This window comes from Pogona vitticeps, chromosome 10, assembly GCF_051106095.1.
Source record: "Pogona vitticeps strain Pit_001003342236 chromosome 10, PviZW2.1, whole genome shotgun sequence".
Classification (NCBI taxonomy): domain Eukaryota; kingdom Metazoa; phylum Chordata; class Lepidosauria; order Squamata; family Agamidae; genus Pogona; species Pogona vitticeps.
This window is the reverse complement of record NC_135792.1, coordinates 1817661-1838463: the sequence shown is the minus strand read 5'-3', so window position 1 is coordinate 1838463 and position 20803 is coordinate 1817661. Positions and strand designations below refer to the sequence as shown.

Here is a 20803-nt window from a genome sequence, read left to right as displayed (position 1 = left end):
GAGCAACTCTCATTATTTAGCAAACTAAATAAGGAACGGAGTTTAAAACACAGACATTGAAACAAGGGATGTACATATGTGTGTCATAATTTGTACAGTTTGGGCCTGTGTGTGTATAAAACAAGAGTTGTGTGACACTGACTTAGACATGTGTGTTTTCTCTGTGTGATGCACACGTTTTGGTATTCAAGGGACGGGATGCCGACCAGATAGGCGGGGTATAAATTAAATAATAAATAAATAAATACACTTGTGCAAAGGAGGGCAGCCACCCTTCTCTGCTATGCCGAGCCAGTAAAGATGGCGTGGTATAGGCATTGGGATGGGTGGATTCACACACAGCTTCTCCCCTCTCCTCCTCCCTTCACACCAGGCACAGGGCCTTCCACCCACGGCGAGACTGGCTTACCTCTGCCTACCGCGGGACAAGGCAGAAGGGGTACAGCAGGACATGGCCGACATGTTAAGACACCCTGGCGGCTCATGACTCCTTGCATCTTGAACGCAGGTCACCTGCTCTGACAGGACCAACAAGGTCTTTGGAGGAGAGATGGGGAGACGGGGCCAGAAGAGTCTGGCCTACTGGTATGACTCTTGAAGACTCAGGTGCCCTTCAGGTCAAGCAAACTATCCTAAGCAGGACTCTCTGAAATCCTTTTCGGTGCCTCTCTGTTGCTGCCTCTTTGGGATGGTGGTTGCACTGCTGGTGGACACCTTTCGAGGACAAGCTGTAGCTTGATGGAACAAACGTTTATGCGGGCAAAGGTTGGTTTCATGTGACCAAAATGTGGGCACGAAACTCACAAGTCCCACCAAGTACCGCCAGGCAAGGATGAGGAGCCCACTGGGGCCCTTCAGGGGCCCTCAGGCAAGGAAAACTTAATGCAGCTCAAATCTTTGGATCATGTGACTTTTGCCTGTATGGCATGAGTTTCCAAACGCGCACCACTGGCAACTTGACAAGGCATGGGAGGGATTGAGCGGCAACCAGAAATCAGCCACATCTGAGCAGGCCGGGGCACTGTGTCTCCTCCATGTGCTTTGTGGAAAGTTTACGTGGTGCTCTTTAGGCTTCCTCAGGGAGCCAAGAAGCATTCCGAAATCCCCGATGTGGCTCAAGTGGGTGAACAGCCATCCCTGTCTGGCAGCCCCTGGTTGCCAGGGTCCCAAGCCAGGCCTGTTTCTGTTTACAGAAATACAGATATCAGCAATACCTGCTCTGCCTCAGAGTAGCGGGGAGAACACACTGACTTCCGAAGCAAGGAAGAGGCATGAAGAGTCCAAAGGGTGAAGGAGGGTCAGTGAGGGAAGCCTCTTTTCTCTGAGGGTCTCAGAAGTGTTGTTGAGAGAATCCAAGCTTGTGTGGAGGATCCCAGAAGGGCAGAGGGATCGGAAAAATGTTTTGAGACTATGAGAAAGAGAGGCTTCGGGTTAGTTTGCTTTCAGCCTTCTGACCAGTGGAGCGGAAGGAAGGCACAGCCATCAACTCTGGTCAAAGCCACAGGTGACAGGCAATCCGGGGACAGAGATAATAGGGGACCCTGTCCCTCCACCTTTGATTTAGAAGGAAGACAACGAGTGGGCTGGCTAAGAGAAGACAAGATGTCGCTGACCTTACTCCCTTCCCTCAAACGTTGGAAAGAACAAGGCACGCTTTTTGTACGCTGCAAAATGAAAACTTTCAAAGTTTTATTCTTGACTGCAGCTGTGTACAGAAATATAGTTGCAAGTATACAAATGTCCCAATAGAAGCAAAATATCTCTCTGGGTTTTTTTTAATATTCAACGAGTTATCACAGAATAGCTAAAAACAAATGCAAATGAGGTCCTGCCCTCATCCCGCCACCCCACCCCTCCCTCCCTCCCACCCCAAGAGAATAAACTGAAAACCGGTATCAGTGCTTTGAAAAAATCCCACCTACACAAGCCGGGGACACATAAAACGCACAAGGGGCCATCGGAGGCTTACATTCACATTGCAGGATATCGGAAGAGGCTGCTCGGGGGCTGTCCAATCGGTGCTGTGCAACTCGTAAGCAAACAGGAGGGGAAAGCCAAGGAGCCACTGGGAAAGCAGGCTGAGGAGGATGGTGGGGAAGCAACTGCCAACATCAAGGGCTTAACAGGGGGCAGAGAGCTTAGATTTCAGATCCCTTGAACTTAACACACTGCGCAAGAGTGTCAGAGCTCTTGGGGTTGAGAGAACTGGACAAAGAGGCCCTTGTTTCTCAGCAGGTCCAGACCTAAGGAGCAAAATGCCAAAGACGGAGCACCCTTGTCTTGCCCGAAGGGGAGCTCATTCCACACAGGCTGTGGGTCCCACATCAACACAAATGTCCTCTAAGGGCGCAGGGATTCAAAGAGCAGCTGTGGTGGGGCCCATAAGAGGATTTCAGCTGCGGTGCAGTCATGGGAGGAAAGCGGGCAACTAACAGATTCCGAAGGCATTTTCAGAAAGGTTGCAAGGAGAGTCTGTTTCAGTACAGGCGTCTGTAGTCCAGACGTTCACAGAGGCAACCTTGATCAGAACATGCAACGTCAATACTGTGTTAGACATACTGGTTGCCAGAATGTTTCTAGGTGTAATTTAGAATGTGGCTGTTGTTAAAGCCTTAAATCAGTTGAAACCAGGTTATTTCTAGGGCTGAACCTGCCGAGGGACTAAGGTCAGGGATGGAGGCCTGGCCAGTAAGACAGGTGAAAGAGGTGGATCCTTTTCTGCAATAGCCTCTTTCTTATGGACTGCCTGAACCTGGGTTTTAACCATCGCTCCTTCCTTGCCTAATTGTTCAAGCCAATATTTGCCCATGTAGTATAATATCATATTTCATTGGAGCAGCTGCTTTAACTGTTGCATGTTGTTTTCATTATTTACTCTTTACAACTGTATTACAGTATTTTGAGTTTTTACTTTGAGAACCACCTTAAGGTGGCTTTGCCCTGAAAGGCAGCACAGAAATCTTAAGTAAATTACTTTTAATTAATTAATTTTAAAACTCAACACTGGTCAAGGAGCTAAAGACCAAGCAGTGACCCACTTCTGGGCTCACCACGCCCTGCTCCAGTGCAAGGTACATTTGCATTGGTAACTACTAGCGAGACAGGGCGCAGGAGAGAGGCATGAGACAGAAACGAAGATGTTTTGTTCTAAACAGCCTCTGTTCTCTTGACCATCAGGATCTTACACGGGCCAGTCACCTAAAAGTTCTATAAAATTTAATTCCTAATGCTGTTTTATCCAAAGCACTTGGCAGAGAGAGACAATGGGCATCAGAAAGGCATCGCCTCTGCCGCCTGGGGCCTTTTTTTTTGGGGGGGGGAGGACTGAGATGATCATTCGGAACAAGCAGGGCAGACACAGGAAAAGCTCTAAACTGCCGGGCTAGGACCAGGAATGACAACAAAGCAGGGCGGCCTTTCACAAAGACCACAGCACCCTGCTGAACAGCTCTGACCCCTGGACTTGGGCATTACAGGCTCTCTGCCCCTCCCCTACAATGAGTGATGGAAAGACACAGCAGCAGCAGCAGCAGCAGCAGCAACAACAACCTCTTGACAGCCGCCGAGCAGACCCTTTGTTCCAAAGACACACTTTTCTTGTAACCGAATCACATATTCAACAGGTTGAACATTTAAATATTGACCTAAAATGGACCAATAAAAATGAGGGGAAAAAATCAACCCCACAGAAAACATGAGCGTCGCTGTTTTGCACTTAGTAGCAGCCTTTCTTACAGAGGGAGGGCAGAGGCACACACAACACTCTCGGAGCTGTTTGGAGAGAAGCCACTAAGAGGGTCTGGGCAGAAGACAGAGGTCAACGGAGGATTGCTTGGTCCCTGGTGATGTGGAATTGCCCCCCCCCCGAAGGAACAGCCCTGCTACAGAAATGACAAGACACAGCCGTGTGCAGGTCACGCTCCTGCTTCTAACCCATCCGCCCCGCTTGCTGCACACTTCAGCCCTGTTAAGCCCCTGCCACACCCTCAGACTAGGAGCCTCTTCCCTCAGCAGTCAGACACCCCCCCCCCCGTGCAGCTGCAACCTTCCTCAAAGAGAAAGCAAAAGCCACGCAGGTGGGGCCTCCCTTCTCTCTCTTCCCTATGGCGCTTAACAAAGAGAGGCCCAGGGCTACTCCTTCTCACCTCCAACATCCTCCCAGCAAGGGGGGGGGGGGAGAACTGAAGGGAAGGGAATTCTCAGTATAAGGGCAAGCATCAAGAAACAGGGAAAGCAGGCGCCAACTGTAGATGTGTAGTGTTATTATAAATTATAAATTTAAAAAGCCAGTAATAAAATATTAGACATTAACAATAAGTAAAAGCTGAATGGCTCGCACTGAATGGAACCACAACACTTGAGAAGCCGCCCCAATGGGGTTCTTCTGCTCGGTCCCAACTGGAAAGTGAGACGCGTCACTTTGGCATTGAAGCCGCCCTCACAGCCAGTTGGTAGAGACGGTATCCTGGTGGAATGGCCAGAGATGAACACTATGGTATCTGCTTCAAAAAGTACAGAAACACTTTTGCAAAGACGTAAGAACCCTGCCCCACCCCTTCCCCTACTTACAAGACGCCATGTTGTGGGAGAACAAATGATAAACTCACACATTTACCACAAAAATCTGTGGCAAAAAGAATATATGTGTGTGAATATATGCATATATGCATATGTGTGTGTGTATATATATATATATATATAGTTTATATTTATGCCAATGTACTCACACAGTACAAATAGCAAAATAGTTTATCATTTCCTAAATACAAAATAGAGCTTTCCAAAAAAATGAAACACACATTAGATATAAACCATCCAAAACTTGAACGATTGAAAACTGTATTCAAAATTAAGTGACCTTGAGCAGGTCTCTTTCTGAAAAGTTCCCTTCATATCGGCAAACAAGCCTGTACTACTGAAAACATAACTCAAGCCTCTCAAGGAGAGACGGACAGACAGGACAAACCATGGACTGGAAACATCAGAGACAGACTTGCATGTAATAGGACAACAAGGACACACACATACAAACCAAACCCAAGCAAAATTCTATGCAGCTTAAGGGGCATATGTTGTAAGGGGGGGGAAACACAGGGGGGGGGAATCTAGAAAACCATTACACAAGAGAAACAAAAATGAACACCGTTAACTTACTAAACACACACACACACACACACACACACACAATCCCCAAGGCCAGTGAGAGCTACACACAAAAGCTGTTCGGTGCCGGACATGACACCACAGACAGCTCTGGCTGTGCAGGAAAAAGAGAGAAAGAAGCTCAAATCCAGAGGTGGGAGGTGGCCGAGAGCACTCCCCACTAAGCACCTGAAATGGGAGCTTGCCCCTTGGTGCTGCGATCGCAAGGCATGCAAAACGTCCGCCTTTCACACCAACAGGGATGTGAATTCACTCTCGCCCCGACCGGTATTCTGCCAGAGGACCACTGCCTCCTTCAAAGGAGAGGCCAGGCATCCTCCAGCCCTGCCAGAAGGCCTGTGGGGAGCTTCTGTTCCTCCTCCTCCCACCCACCCCTCATTTGGGTCTTGACTTAAGACTTTATACCAGCACCAATTAGAAAAAGGGCAAGCAACAGGAAACAGCGCGCCTGCAGACTCTCCCCACCCCGAAGCTTCACCCCAGGGGGGGCCTTCTAACCAACCACAATGGGCTCTGCAAGGTGCAGTCGGATCAATTCAACTTGGACTTGACAACTTGGCAAGCTCTTCCCGCTCTAGACAGCTGCCTTTACCAGCCCAGGAGGTGGAGAACCTATTTTGGTCTGTCTTGATGCCTAGCTTTTCGTTCTGCTATGGGACGAGGAGCTGAATATCTGCCTCAAGTGCATCACCTGCCACTGCCCTTCCGGCCTCCTGGCTAGTTCAGGTACCTATAGGGAGTGGCATACTTGGAGGAGAAGGGAAATATACAGGATGGAGATTTAAGAGGAAGGAGATTCAGGTAGTATCTCAGCAAGGCTAGACTCCACAGACAAGTCACTCTTTGACAGACCAAGCATCCTCCTGTTGAAAGCTGAGACTGGCAGACCTCCAGAGATTTAAGGAAAGTCCCCTTGGAGAAGCCCTACCAATTTACACCCGGTCCTTAAGGAAGGTATAGTCACATTCTTGGGTCTGCCTACTTTTCCCCCAAACCTTCAAGCTGTACCTGCCAGGCCCATGGGGGACTTTCTGCCTCTACACGACAAAGGTGTGTGAATTCACAGCTTTCTTCATTCTATGAAAAGGCTTCCATTCAAGAGTAAGGCTCAATTCACACTTGCATATTCACTACCTGCTAACTAGAGCATCAAGCCACAACCTGCATGTGTGATATTCACAACTAAAGACTGAACACTTACATCATTTCGCATTGCATTGAGAAATAATTTTCAATGGAAATCATCTGCGAATCATGGAACAAGTTCTCATGCGAAGAGCACAAAGGTGTGAACAGGGCATCTGCAAAACCAACTTATTTACGTCTACCATAACCAACTGATTTCAGGGTACAGGGCATTTCAGTATACCTAAGAGCCCAATCAAAGGGTTGTGGAGACTAGAAAAACAGGAGGGGAGGGAGGGAGACAGTTCCACATTTCTTCCTTCTCAGTTGCAATGATTACGCAGCCCTGCTCTGCATTCCCGCAGCAGGGCCAGAGAGGGGGTGTAACTGTCCAGCCCAGGCTTGGGCAACACGAAGCACAGTTCCTCCACCTCTCTCTCAGTTCCAAGGATTCTTTATCTGTTGCTCTCACTCAAAAGCCACTTTCCAGCTCAGCAGGGATACTCTTCTAGAGCAAGGGTGAATGTTAGGTCCAGGCCCTTCTTTGACAGAGGAAACTTAACTTCCTTACATCCTAAGTTCCAGAGTCACAAGAGTCAAGGGAATCTTGAAAATCTGCTCAGCCATCACTGTATCTCTGAAGGGAAAAGCAAGAAGGAGAAAAAACAAGGAGACAACATTTAAGAATGATAGCTTTTCTGCTTGATTCTGTCTGGCGCTTTCCAATGCTCTGCTTACTGAAGCTAACTGGGAGAACTGCTTTGCATTTGGCACCCCTTGCTATGCTGCTGTGTTAGCCAACCCAAACATGTTCTGTGGAAGCCAATCTATATTCTGCAGCTGTTCCTAACAACAAAAGAGATTCACTCAAACAAGCATATGCTATTAAAGTCTTGGGAGGCAGAGCAAGAATCCCACCAATCAGTGGTAGAAAAAAACCAGAATTGTGAAGAAGTCACCGTTTGCAAATTTGCCTTTTTTGCGTAAATTCTCCAGATCAGGAAACAGTGGTGGGTGGTTTTGTTTTGCAACAATTCTCATTACAGGAATGCCTTAGCCTGGAGACTTCTATTCAGTCTGCAACTTCCACTTATGGGTAGAATGCGAAGAAAAGGGAACACCCCTACCCCGCTAGGAAGGAAGGGTCTTTTGCTTTCCTCTCCAGCTCACCTGGTGAGTTAGAAAGAGCCACCCATGTTGTTGTTCCCCTGGTTCTGTAGCGACACAAGCAGGTCGTCGATCTTCTTCATGTTCTGGTTGGCATTCATAGCCGAAGACAGTTGAGGGCCCTCTGACATCTGTTGGGACAGGAGAGTTGTGACTGATGGCTGTGCCTCGGTCTGTGGCTGGCTTAGGGTAATCATCTGTTCCGACATTGAGCCTGGTCCAGAGGTTAACAGCTGGCCACAGTCTGTTGAGGGAGAAACAAAAACGATTGGATGCCCTTTCAGGGAGTTCCTTTATCAACCTTCATCAAACACCACACAGAATAAAAATGTGAATCTTCTGAGCATGAATTGTATGTCGCACCGGAAAAGGCCTCTGAAGTACCTCCCATTCTTACCAAAACATCATCCGAGCTGTTTAAGGTCAGAGTGTCATTGTCTCAAGAAGCCAGTGCAATGAATTCAAGCACAAGCACGGACCGCACCTGCTCACGGCTGACAAACTGCTGAGCCCATTCTCCATGGCTGATCCGTACACAGCCTTTTACAAGCTCCTAGGCTTGTCTACCTAAGAGAACTCTGCCCACCACAGCCTGCACCCAGGTTCACACAGAGGTTTTCTGCAGCTCTACCACAGTTAAGATCACTCTCTTTTCTCAAGAGACTGAACAAAGCCATGGTTGAAATGTCACAAGACTGAGGAAGTAGCCACTGAAAATAGAAACAAACTGGGGGTGGTGGTGGTGGTGGTGGTGGTGTTTCTGCATTTTTAAAACACAGATATATTGAGTAGCGATTTCTCCGCTGGAATATATTAAAGCAGCCATTCCAACTACATAGCAGCACTAGGGGTATCCGGCAACATGCTGGCTTCTGTTATTTCCTATGCTTCCTTCCGGTAAAATCCTGTGCCTATGCAATAAATAAATAAATAAATCTCTATTGCCCTAACTCTGATGGCCTCAAGGTATATACAGTAGAGTGAACGTTGTAATTCAACTTAATTTCACCGTTTGGTCTGGACAGACGTAGCCTGTGAGAAGAAAGGAAAGGCAACAGAAAACAAACAAACGAACAAAAGGGTAGCCATCTAACGTCATGACCGACAACGCAGCCCGGGCTTTGCAGCCTTTAACTTACTGTCTTGGATGCCAAAGAGGAAGATGCCAGAGGTCTGGCGAGACGAAGCGGAGGCGTTCTGCAGCTGGCTAATGGGACCCCCTCCAGCCGTGTTGTGGAACATGGCCGCCGACTGCGGTGCCTGTTGCTGGGGTGGGGGCGAAGCACCGGGGAGGCCAGACATGCTGTTCTGCGAAGAGTAGAGGGAAGGCTGCGCCATCTCTGGCTGGCTCATGCTGTTCTGCAGGGCCGACATGGAAGCGGATGATATGAAGAGGGTGACAGGCTGCTCCTGAGAGCCGGGGGATCCCTGGACCAGCTGGATCTGCGGGGAGCTGCGGAATAAGGTCGGCGGCGCCTGCGGTGGCTCAGCTTGGCCAGACCCCGAGCTCTGGCTCTGAAACTGCATGGGCTGCTGGTCCCGATTCATGGGCGCCATGCTGTTCTGCGGGTGGAAGAGAGACTGGCCCTGCGGCGGCTGCTGCTGCTGCTGCTGCTCAGGGCTAGCCAGAGAGGTGGGGCTGGAGCTGAACATCATGTTCTGCTTCTGGGGTGTCATTGGACCCATGGCATTCGGACTGCTGAAGTGCATGTTCTGCTGCTGCTGCTGCTCTTGAGTAGGGCTACTATTCTGAAGAGCCACCATTGAATGAGAGGACTGGTACATGGCTGCCTGCTGGTTTGGGGACACCCCCGATGAAGGGAGGGATCCCAAGGGAACCTGTGACTGGAACATGCTCTGCTGGGGGGGTGGGGGCTGTTCTTGGGAAAGCAGAGGGCCCTGGAGGTGTGACAGCTGAGCTGCCTGTTGTTGCTGTTGCTGCTGCTGCTGCTGCTGTTGTTGCTGTTGCTGCTGTTGTTGTTGTTGCTGCTGCTGCTGCTGCCGGAATGAGGACTGCTGCTCAGCACCAGTTGGTGCTTGCAGTGGAGAAATGGAATTCTGACCAGTAAAGAATGGCATGGGCTCCTCCTGCGAGACCGATGTGCCCATTGAACTCTGTGAAAGAAACATGCTGTTGGCCTGTTGGTCCTGGACCACCCCCATGGCTGCCTGGGAGTGGAACATGGAGGACTGCAGCTGTTCTGAGGAAGCGGTGGTGCTCTGGCCGTGAAAGAGAGAGCCCGGGGCCTCTTGGGAGAGGGTCTGGGTCTCTCCGAGAGGGCTCTGCGAGTGGAAGAGCTGGGCCTGCGAGTGGGGGGCCTGCTGCAAGAAGCTCCCAGACTGCAGAGACATCATCTCCCCCGCCTGCTGGTAGAGGCTCCCGCCCGGCTGCTGCCCTCCGCTGCTTTGCACGGTGGCCATCATGCTCTCCGAGGAAGAGAACAGGTTCACCTGCCCCTGAGCTTCCCCACTGTGCTGCATTTGCACCATGGCCTGAAAGACATCGCTCCGCAACTGTTTCGCTTGGCCCGAGGCATCGTCACCTTCGGCGGAGCCAGAAGACTGAAAGAGAGCTGTGCCACTGGTAAGCACCTGTTGTTGCTGTTGTTGTTGTTGTTGTTGCTGCTGCTGCTGCTGCTGCTGTTGTTGCTGCTGTTGCTGTTGCTGTTGGGGTGAATGAGCAGCTTCGTTTCCAGAAACACTGGAGGTAGAGAAGAGCTCACACTGCATTTGCATGTCCTCACTGGCTGACAGCCCGGTGATCATGTGGGAAGCTTGCGGGTACACCGGAGACTGCTGGATGTTCCCGTTGCCTGAAGAGGAGGTTGAAAACAGGTCAGACTGCATCTGGCTGGCTGCCTGGCAGAGGGATTGCTGGAGCTCAATCACCATGGCGGCCGACGTCTCCATCGCTTGCTGCTGTTGCTGCTGCTGTTGCTGCTGCTGCTGGCTGGATAGAGAGCTGTCAGGCTGAGAATGGACATTCTTGGCTCTGCCTGAGAGAAGATCTTCAGCCCTGGAGTGTACCGTGTCAGAGTGGGAAAACATCCCCTGGTTGACTCCATTTTGGATTTGGCTGACCTGCTGGAAAATCTCCACGTTGAGCTGCTCCTGAACATCCTCACTGTCAGACCCTGAAAACAAGACAGACGACAGCTGCTGCTGGGCTTCCAGAACCTGCTGGACCAAATCTACATTTCCTCCGCCGCTGCCGTTGGCAGGGCTGGGCGGAAAGCTCCCGGCCTGCAGCTGTTGGATGGTGTTCTGAAGCTGGCTCACGCCTCCGGGGGAGGAGAAAATATTCGACGACATCTGTTGCTGCAGCGCCTGTGCTGATTCTTGAAGCGAGGACTGCTGCTGGGACGCCTCGGTCAGCTGAGTCAAAGTCATGACCGTGCCGTCCGACTGCAACACCTCCCTGGGCTGGGACTCCCTTGGGGGGAACTGGGACGCCTGCTGCAGCAAGGTGTCGCTGTTCTGTAGCTGGTTAGGAGCAGAGACTGATGGGAAGCTGCTGGGCTGGGCAAGCTCTTGGGCCTGGAGGGTGGGCCTCGCCTCTGAGGCAAACGCCTTTGGTGGCAGCGGTTGCTTCTCGTTCTCGGAAGCCAGGTGAGAAGGAGAAGAGGAGAAACTGCCATTCCCCAATATGTTGGACATGTTGGTCTCCAACGTCGCTTGAGGTGGCCCAATTACATTGGCCGTCTGCAGGGAAACACACCCAGTTGTAACATGTTAGTAAACCTGCTCACTGACACAGCTTTATGGTCACTAAGACCGAGGCAGGAAGCATGGAACAGGAGGCCTGTGTGCCTCTCCAGAATTAGCTGATTGGAGCCACACACACACATTTTGGCTCTGCAAAAATCCCACTGCTAATGCAATGGACAAGTGGAAAGAGCAAAGGAGACACTGGCCTTTGAAATATATAGGGATGTGATACAGTGGATAAACACGGCATACATCGAATGAGGCAGTTGGAAGGATGTAGATCTAGTTAAATCTGAAATCAGAAATTATGAGTCTGGTTTTTCTCTCTCCAGAAAACAGGCCTTTAGGTACATGAAATTTATGCTAAATTAATAGTATTCTGCACCTTCACTTTTAGAAGATGCATGTGCTGCCAACGGTCTTAGCTTAGAAAACGTGTAAGTATTCTTGTAAAGATTAATGTCAAAATAAAACTCTGAATTCAGCTGAATACAGCATTTATTTATATTGCACTAAATGCAAAACTGTATCCCTCCCCCTCCCAAATAAGTATTTCACCTCAACCAATTTTTGATTTATGAGATTACTATCACACTCTGCAAAAACAGTCTGATGCACTTCATTTGGTTTAAAACGTCTTTATCAAATAAAATGGCTAGGCCTCTGGTGCTGACGGGCGACGGAACATTTCCCTGTGCAAGTTTTTCCAGCCATGACAACAGTACCTGTCAACCCACTTACTTACCTTGAAGACAGAAGGAGATCTTTTTTCAGCTGCCAGCTCCATTGGAGCAACTTCTTCACTCTTAACAATGCTGTTCGGCCTGAGTGGAGTTATCAAGGCACTGGGAAGAATGTTTACTTTGTCCAGGGTGCAGCCAGCAGAATTCACTGAAGCAAATAAACACAAAATTTAACTGCTTTCCTAAAAGACAGCCACTGGAGGGCAGGACTCAGCTTGAACAGGCCAAATCAGAGAGAGGCAGACAGACAAAGAGAAGGACTCAAGGTTGACACTACCTCTCTCTTTCCAAGAAATGGGGGTTAAGAGGAAGGCTGTGACCAGATTCTGATTATGCAGCTTGACTTTGGGGGCCATGAATAGCTAAAATGGGTATCTCAGTTTTTACAGCAATGTGACAGCAATATGTGAAGTCTTGTACCATAGAAAGATTAGCAGATGTATTTATAAGCGGAACACTTTTATTTATTTAAAATATTTTTACCCTGCCTTTCTCCTTGAAAGGTCCCAAAGGTGGTTTACATCATTAAAAGACAATATTAAAGCTAACGAGTATACAAGCACCAAAAAATATCAAACACATACTATACTAAAAAACATAACACCATGTTATTGTAACACGAGCTTGTATGTGCTGGCATTCACTTGAACAAACACACCTAATGTATCTTACAAAATCTCTAGCTCACAAAGAGTATGCCACAGTAAATTAACTGATCTTTAAGTTGCCACAAGACTCTGTAGCAAGATAAGTAAAATTAGTCTGTGCTTTCAACTCTCTAGGGTAGAGAATACTCAGAAATAGTTTACCATTCCCTATTTCTGGGGATATTCCAAATGCAAAATTCTATGCTAGTAATTGGAGCTCAAGGATAAAACAGAGGCTCTGCACACAAAAACGCCAAGATTCACCAGGTAGGAAAGTCCCTTGCCTGACTTAGTGTACAGACAATGTTAAGTCACAGCCATACTTGGAATACAGATTCCTTTATTCCTGATGCGCTGGAACACCCCACAAAGCTTAGCAGGTCTTCAAACTGAATTAGCTTATTTCATCACATAAAATTCTGCAGCACAAATGAGTATTTAAAAACAAACATACAAAACAAATGGTTGTTGTGGGTTTTTCGGGTTCTTTGGCCGTCTTCTGAAGGTTGTTCTTCCTGAACATGGAAGAGCATGGACAGAGTTCCTACTCCAGTCCTCTGAAGATGCCGGCCACAGAGACTGGTGAAACGTCAGGAAGAACTACCACCAGAACACAGCCAAAGAACCCGAAAAACCCACAACAACCATCAGATCCCAGCCATGAAAGCCTTTGAGAAAACAAAACAAAACTGCAGTGAAGAATTCATTGTCAAAAAACTAATCTCATAACCATTGAATGGTGATCTTTTTATTAATGGCAAACCTCCCATGTTGTTGTTTCCATATTTAGCATAAGCAATATTTGCTTATGCTAAAAGTACGGGGGCAATTTGTTATCCAAAGCTTTGCTAATTTATCTCCCCTGGAGCTATTTTCATTTCTGCAGGTACACTGTGGCTACTACTGCCTCTTTTTTTCCCATCCTCCTCCTAACTAACCCCCCAAATGAAGACCTTTAGCTACCTTGTGGTTTTAAGTTCCTTGTGGAAATAAAGAAATCATATTTAAGTAATACCAATGTGAAAGAGTCAACGAAAACACTGCAAGGAAAAGGATTCTCTTATTAGTCTAACTATATAACCATCAATATACTGGTTCACATTAAAACTAGAATAATCAATAAATACCTTTCATTGCATCGTCGAAAGAGCAAGGTTGTGCTGGACTGGGTACTTCCTGCTTCACGTTCACATTCAGAGTCCTGGCTGCAGAGGCAAAAGATATCACTGGGTTTCACAACAGTGAGAAGGAACATTTTTTGGAAGTCTCTCCCCATTTTCAGGAAAAAAATCCCACATGTCAATAAACACCAACTGCTGGTTTCTAAATCAGATTTGTGTATTTAATGCACCCATGATATGGCATAACTCTAAACTTCTCCCTCCCTGCTAGCATTCATGTTTCATAGGACTGCACATTGTGAGAGCAGCAACCAGTCTCTTCTGACATGAAAGGTACCAAGAGAAAAATGCAAGAAGGGTTGCCTCCTTCCTTCACTCTTCCTTAGATTAGGCATCATTCAGCCTTGAGAGACTATGGTAACATACTCTGAATACTCAGTGACTCAGAAACTGAACACAAGGAAGAGTGCACAGAAGGACTTGTCAAATCCCCCTTATAGTTCCATTGCTTTTTACATACATGTGTCCGGAGTGTAGGTAAAGGGCTGTATGTCATGGGATCTCCCGGCGTTGGTCACCACGTATATCCCCACGGAAACAGGTGCAGTTATTTGCTGGTCGTGATATGGTGGCACTTTGACAATTAGATGATTCTAAATTTGGGGGAGGGGGGGAGAGAAAGTCTGTGAAGTTCAAAGATCTTACCAACTGGGTTCTGCACAGACCATTAACAGTACAACATCCATTCATAACAGGTAAAGATCATACTGAACATGGTCCTGAGGGCTATGCTGAGAACTCTACACAGCCATCAGATGGCTAAGACATCTTACTGACTTCAAAGCTGAAGCCGTGGAGGGGAGGGTGTCACAAGAGGAAATTAATCAGCAGGCCCTTCCTCTGTCTCAGTTACCTTCACCTTTATTTTAAAAAGCATACACTCAAATGAAAACCTTTCCTTTGCACATCTTACACGTTTTTCAGAGTATCACAAAAGACGCTGCCCAGAGGTGCAGGGAAAGCCATGTCACACTATATGGAAGTCTTGAACAAGGAGGAAAGAGAAACACTATAGTCAGAGGCAAGTCTGAAGGAGCACTCAGAGCGCAGTAAGAAGCAGGCCAAACGCTGCGCACATCACCCTGCTCTATTAGTTGTGACTACATCAGAAAAGGCTTCTGCAGCCCACATGAAGTGAGAACAGCCCTAGGAGTCCCAGGCCCAAAGTCCATCCATGAAGAACAGGTTGACCATCAACAGGGAACTAGAACAAAAAAGTGGAGACCATCTGGCAAGGTTTACAGTGATGTCACTCCAGGTTTCCCCCTCACTTACAAAACAACAGCCATTTCTGGCAGCTGAGATATAGAAAAACAAGGGCAAAATGAAATTTTGGGTCCCTTGTTGGGAGAAATGCGGCATATAAATAAAACTAGTAATAAATAAATAAGTTGATTACACTTGCAAGGAGGACTGAGGGCTGTTTGAACTGGTTCTCAGAGTTCGGGAGACTGCCTTTACCCCATCATTGTCTAGAGCAGTGGTTCCAAATCCTGGGTCCCTAGGTGTCCTTGGACTACTGCTCCCCAAAATTCCTGGGCAGCACAGCTGCTGTGGAAGGCTTCTGGGAGTTTTAGTCCAAGAACATCTGGGGACATAAGGTTGGGAACCACTAACCTGGGGCAACAGAACATGCATGGCACTTATGCAACCTTCATGATTTGAGGCTGCAACAACCATCATGGTATGAGAGGCAAGGGATTCCCTGGCTTACAAATGATGCAAAATGAATAACTCTCCTACAATTCAAGGTGAAAGGGTAGAAAGGAATCACAATAAAACAGTGAAATAAGAACGAAAGCAACTGATCTGCGGTGGGGGGCAGTTTGCAAACCAAAATAAAGCTATCCTTGTCAAATGCCATCAGTGTCCAATTATATGCCTGCAGCACTTAATCTGATTTTCAAATGTATACTTCTTCAGGTTTTTCCTTCCAAACACATTATGAAAGGAAGGATTATTTTCCTAAACTCTATGACTGCTTTCAAGAGCCAATTAGGAACTGTACCACTATGATTAAGGCTTTACAGCTGCATTTCCATGCACGCTAAAAAAGCAAATACCTGATGAAACAACTCCATGTCTATTTCCGCTTCTGCCTTCCAAGAATTTTCATCTGTTTAAAAGCAAAAGAGAAGGAAGTTACTGCATGAGCTGAGGCACATTCATTTGATCTTATTGAGGTCAACACAGGTGAACCAGCGACCTCCTTTGCCATCCAGAGAAGCCCTTGGTCTGACTCCATCCAGACCAGTCTTCATTTGCTCCCACTGAGTGTGCAAACTTTGCTACTTACCTGACATGTTCTCTTGGAAGATCACTTTTGTTCCCTTCAAAAAGTTCTTGCCAATCAGAAAGACCTCATCTTCTCCCTTCACTGAACAACTGTGGAGGCTCTTCTTTAGGATCTCTGGCACACCTGCTGGTTGAGCTACACATGGGGCAGGGGGAACATGGCTTAGTTGAAAGCACATATACAGTGGGCAAGATTCTCAAAGGTCTTCCCAGTGAGCAAGCCTTCTGGCTAGCACAAGAAATGAGAAAACAGAACTCCACTTGTAAAACTCAATGTGTAGGCAAAGGACATTCCAGGTTCAAGATAATACCAGTGTGTTCTTTCATCTCTGAAAACACAGCACAACTCTTGGGGAGCTGGTGCACAACCAGACCCTAGAATAATATGCTGTTTATTGTATCTGTCCCCTTTTAAGCAAGACTAAAATGAAATGGCACACATTTTTTATTTTGTAAGTAGATTAGTGATAGAATCTTCCAAATCAACCAACTGCCACATATATACTTGTTTGTGTTACAAAGAGACCTTCAAGTTTTGCATCACAAAAAGGTCCATACCAATCAGGTAGATATAAACATGAAAGATTTATAATGCTTTGTTTTTCAGCAAGTCTTCAAATACAAATATCCTCCATTCATAGTCCACTGGAGGAAAATAATTTATCAACATCCCAAAAATTGGCTTCTTAAGCACAACTATACACAATTCAGGGCAGAAGGCATTTACTTCTAGCTGGCAATGAGTATAATCCGCTCTACAAAAGCAGCAGACTCAAGCTGGCAAAAAGCCCCTTCTATGAGGCCAGAAAGACATATTTTTTGTTTGCAGAGGTATATGCCATGTTCTTACTGTAACAACATGAACTTCTGTGTACACAACTCGGATCTCTTCCTGAAATCCTTGCTCCAGACTGGCCTGCACTTTTGAAGGCCAAAATAAATTATTCTAGCCTGGCAGCCAGTGGAAGGAAGTCCCAGCCAATAAGCAATATTTCTTCCATCTTTGGCCAAGAAGAAAGGGACACTTATTTGCTTTTAACTGCTATCAGACGATGCCCTGGCAGCAGAATTAACACAAATGGCTGCTCCCCATTGTGTAATCTCAGAGATGGTTGTCAGGATCCTTTACAAGAGGGTAGAAGACTGGGTGATGCAGCCCTAACAATGCACATCCTCTACATGAATACAACATACTGTATTACATCAACATGTTTTCTTTCCCCGAACAAAAACAGAAAGGTGACATGAATCTACGAACAGTTAAACATTCCCATTGCCATTTTCAGAACAGAATTTACTTCTGAACTAATGGGCCAATGTATTGTCAAAGCTCTGTTTATTCACATTTGCTATTTCTGACAGTAAAAACATATCATATATGAAGATTCTCAAAGCTCCACATTTTTTCACTTAATCTCTGGTTTATTTGGACTGCTCATTTACATTTTAAAGCACAAACTTCTGTAGCAGGAGAGAACTGAGATGCAGAACACCTCAAAAAACCAAGGGTGATGCATTTCCCAGCAGGCCTGATCTCTGAGCTGCACTTTGCCACTTACTGCACAAAATCGGTGAGGACGGCGTCTGCAGGGTGAGAGGGGGGCCATCTTTCCGGGGAATATTAACACGGAACACCAGCCTAGCCCGAGTGCTCTTCTTCTTGGACCCAGCAATGCCTATCCGAGCTTCAACGTCTGCATTCCTCAGCTTCAGTATTCCAACACAGTCCACCCTAACAACACAGGAATCCCAGTGAGTTGGCTTCATCAATGCCATTTAAATTCTTGGCAGCATACAAAAAGCAGGAAAACATCCTAGGCCCCCCAGAAACACGTCAATGGCAACCAAAGGGTATCTTAATTGCACCACTGAAACAAACACAAACAAAAGCTAGCTTTCAACTCTATACACAGCTGAATCAAGCTGGACACCACATCGCTGTGGAGGGTGCAGAAAAAACATATGTTCCAAAAATGCATCACCCAGTCTGCGTGCCAGGCAAGTAGGTGGTGCTTATTTGTGTGTGTGCAAGTAACAGCCAGCCATGACTGCTCCAGGCCTTCATCTTTTCTTCTACCTCCGCCTCCTGCCTCTTGGATTTTCAGGCCCCCACTTCCTATGCCTATTCCTTCACCTCTTCATGTCCTCTTTATAGGCAACACATCCTCAGTTTTGCATCAGTCACATAATGAACCTCATAAACTGGTGTGTGAAAAATCATTTCCAGTCTGAGGCCTGCTTCAATGTCTCAGGGGACCCTAGAGGGCTATCTGGTCCCCAGCAAGAATGGCTGCACCTATCTTGCTATTAGACCATAACAAGCTTTTAATGAAACAGCTGATTCATTTTTTGGGATGAAGTCAAAACTTAGGTTAACAGTTCCAGCAGTTGAGATTTACTGAGTCATAAGCTATCCAGAACTTCCACTCATCCAAGCATTTATACTTGTTGAAAGGCGCGATTGTTCAGCACTTTGGAAGAGGGACAATCTCCAAGCCAGCTCAGAGAGCACCTCAACATAAAATACTTTTCTAGTTTCAGATCACAGCTCCGTTAAAGGCTTTTTAGAAAGAACACAGCTGATCTCTGTGTTGAGGCTTGCCACTGCTGAGTACAGAGTCAGCTCGACAGCAGCCTCCAAACTGCCATGTCAACTGACAAGGCAATATTTCTGCCCACTATCTCTTCTTACAGCTCCTGGACCAGAAATCCATTGCCCCAAATATGTGGGGGCTATTTCCCAGTTTTTAAAAATTTAATCCTAAAAATGTTATCTGTTTTGATGTATTTTTTAAAAAGGAAAGGAAAAACAAAAGGGTCTTGCGGCTCCTTTAATACCAACAGATTTATTTTAGCAAGATAATTTGCTATTCTTTATTTCAGTATGAGATTATAATCCATTTTTTTCAAATGTGTGGAGTAGGGTATTAGTCACTTTTGCTTTGATTTTACTCCAATAATTATAAGCATTGTGCATATAAACCTTCAATACTGTATATTCCATTTATTTAAATAATGGATTATAATCCATAAAAGCTCAACCTAGAATGAAGCTTTTGGTTTTAAACGCTACATGCAAGGAGACTCTCCACCATGCTAGCTTCTAGAATGCGAAAGCATAGCTACGTCACTTGTTAAAAAAAGGGCACAGAAGACAAGCATGAATTCAGGATAGTAAACTCTACAAAATATTTCCTTGAGAATAACATGCCAGTTTAAACAAGAGTGAGAAATCTTGCAGAGGAAATTTGCACATCTCTTTTTCTGAATGGGACTAGCCAGCGTCCTGAGCTTGTATGGCTGACCCCCTATTTTCTGAAATCCTCCCCACACTCAAAAGAGAAGGGACAAGGAGCACACAAATTCATGAAAATGTTAAGTCACATCCACATGTTGCAAAGATAGGAAGAATGTTTTTTACAATACAACTCCCAACTCACAATACAACTTCAGAGGTAGTAGTACAAATAAAGCGAATGATCCCAATTGTGGCTAACCATATCTCACTCCAGCCAATCTATTTTTTCCCTTACATCCCTTATGCCACCAGCTATTTCAGAACAGTCGTTCAGATCTCTCTGCATGTGAAGGTATTCCCTGTACATAAAAAAAATTCCACTGGGGATCCTATATTCACTTCAAGGCTGACACATGCCCAGTTATGGGATGCTCTTGGGCCAGCTAAAGCCACACAGAGTTCAAGAGTGTGGACATCATAAAGGAAACAGTACAAATACATTCAGTACTCCCCAAATGTATCCCTTTCTCCATGCACTTCCAAATGTCTGATCTGAGAAGACACCACAAGCTAGATTTTAAAACTGCATCCACATCCGATCCATAAGTGCCATGTTTAAACAAAGACAATTACTTACGCCAGGGTCATATTGCTGCTTGGGTCCAAGCCCACTTCAATCACAGTTGTACCCTCTATATCAACCTCTTTGCAGGCTGTGGTGTTTCGCCCCGTAACCCTGCAGGCCTGATAGAATCCATGAGGCTTCACTCGGCCAGAGTCATTCCCAACAAATATCTGCAAAGTCACAGGCTCATTGTGGCCCTCCAGCTGCAACCAAAGAGTAGGAAAGCAAGAGTTAATAATAGTCTGCAATAAGAGGGCAGCGTTGCTAATTTGCAAACATTACAACAGAAAAGACATTTCTGAACATTAAAGCACTAGCTGGTGTTAAAACCTGACAATATGTTAAAAGCTTTCTCTTGCTGGCAAAACAATTGTACTGTAAACAATTATCAGAATTCTTTCGCATGTAAATTATAATTTTTTATAAGTTATCAAATTGATTCCCCCCCATCTTAACTTTGTTAGCCTTGTTATACACTAAAATGCCTTCAGAGGCCTTCTGAAATGGGGCCATTTCCAGATGTCTGCTTGGAAGACAGACTTTGGAGACGCAAGTTAAAGACAGGTAATTATTACAGAGAAGTACTGCACTGTGCAATTTCCAAACAATTTCAGTTTTTAATATATTCTCAAAGAAGTGTACACACATTGAGAACTGCAGTCATCAAACTTTTTTATGAAAGAGCAACATAAAAAGTCACTGTGTATCCTTGTGACTTAAATGTTTGCTTTTAAGATGACTCTATGTAGAGATAAACTCATGATGTCTGTGTAACACCTGTAAGTACTTTGAGACTATCCAAGGTGAAAAAAAATCACAAGAGTTCAACTGGATAAGCCACACATGGCATTTTCTAGGCACACTGCAGTGCTAGAAGTGCTTTTCAGCCCTGTCTTGCAGTGTTCCCTTGT

At 46.2% G+C, this 20803-nt stretch overlaps 1 protein-coding gene across 9 annotated transcripts in view; it reads right to left on the bottom strand.

The window, feature by feature from the left end:
* Window positions 1-1654: 1654 nt before the first annotated feature.
* The window catches only part of NFAT5 (nuclear factor of activated T cells 5), a 42165-nt gene continuing 23016 nt past the window's right edge, over window positions 1655-20803 (bottom strand). For all 9 annotated transcript variants that reach the window (XM_072980754.2, XM_078380409.1, XM_020788397.3 and 6 more), the window contains 10 exons: window positions 19905-20095; window positions 17589-17761; window positions 16031-16165; window positions 15798-15850; window positions 14195-14327; window positions 13681-13758; window positions 11909-12054; window positions 8595-11157; window positions 7459-7699; window positions 1655-6925 (listed from right to left, as the gene is read on the bottom strand). In XM_072980754.2, the coding sequence (XP_072836855.2) occupies window positions 7467-7699; window positions 8595-11157; window positions 11909-12054; window positions 13681-13758; window positions 14195-14327; window positions 15798-15850; window positions 16031-16165; window positions 17589-17761; window positions 19905-20095 (3705 nt within the window). In that variant the 3' untranslated portion in view covers window positions 1655-6925; window positions 7459-7466. The remainder of the gene's footprint in view (window positions 6926-7458; window positions 7700-8594; window positions 11158-11908; window positions 12055-13680; window positions 13759-14194; window positions 14328-15797; window positions 15851-16030; window positions 16166-17588; window positions 17762-19904; window positions 20096-20803) is intronic.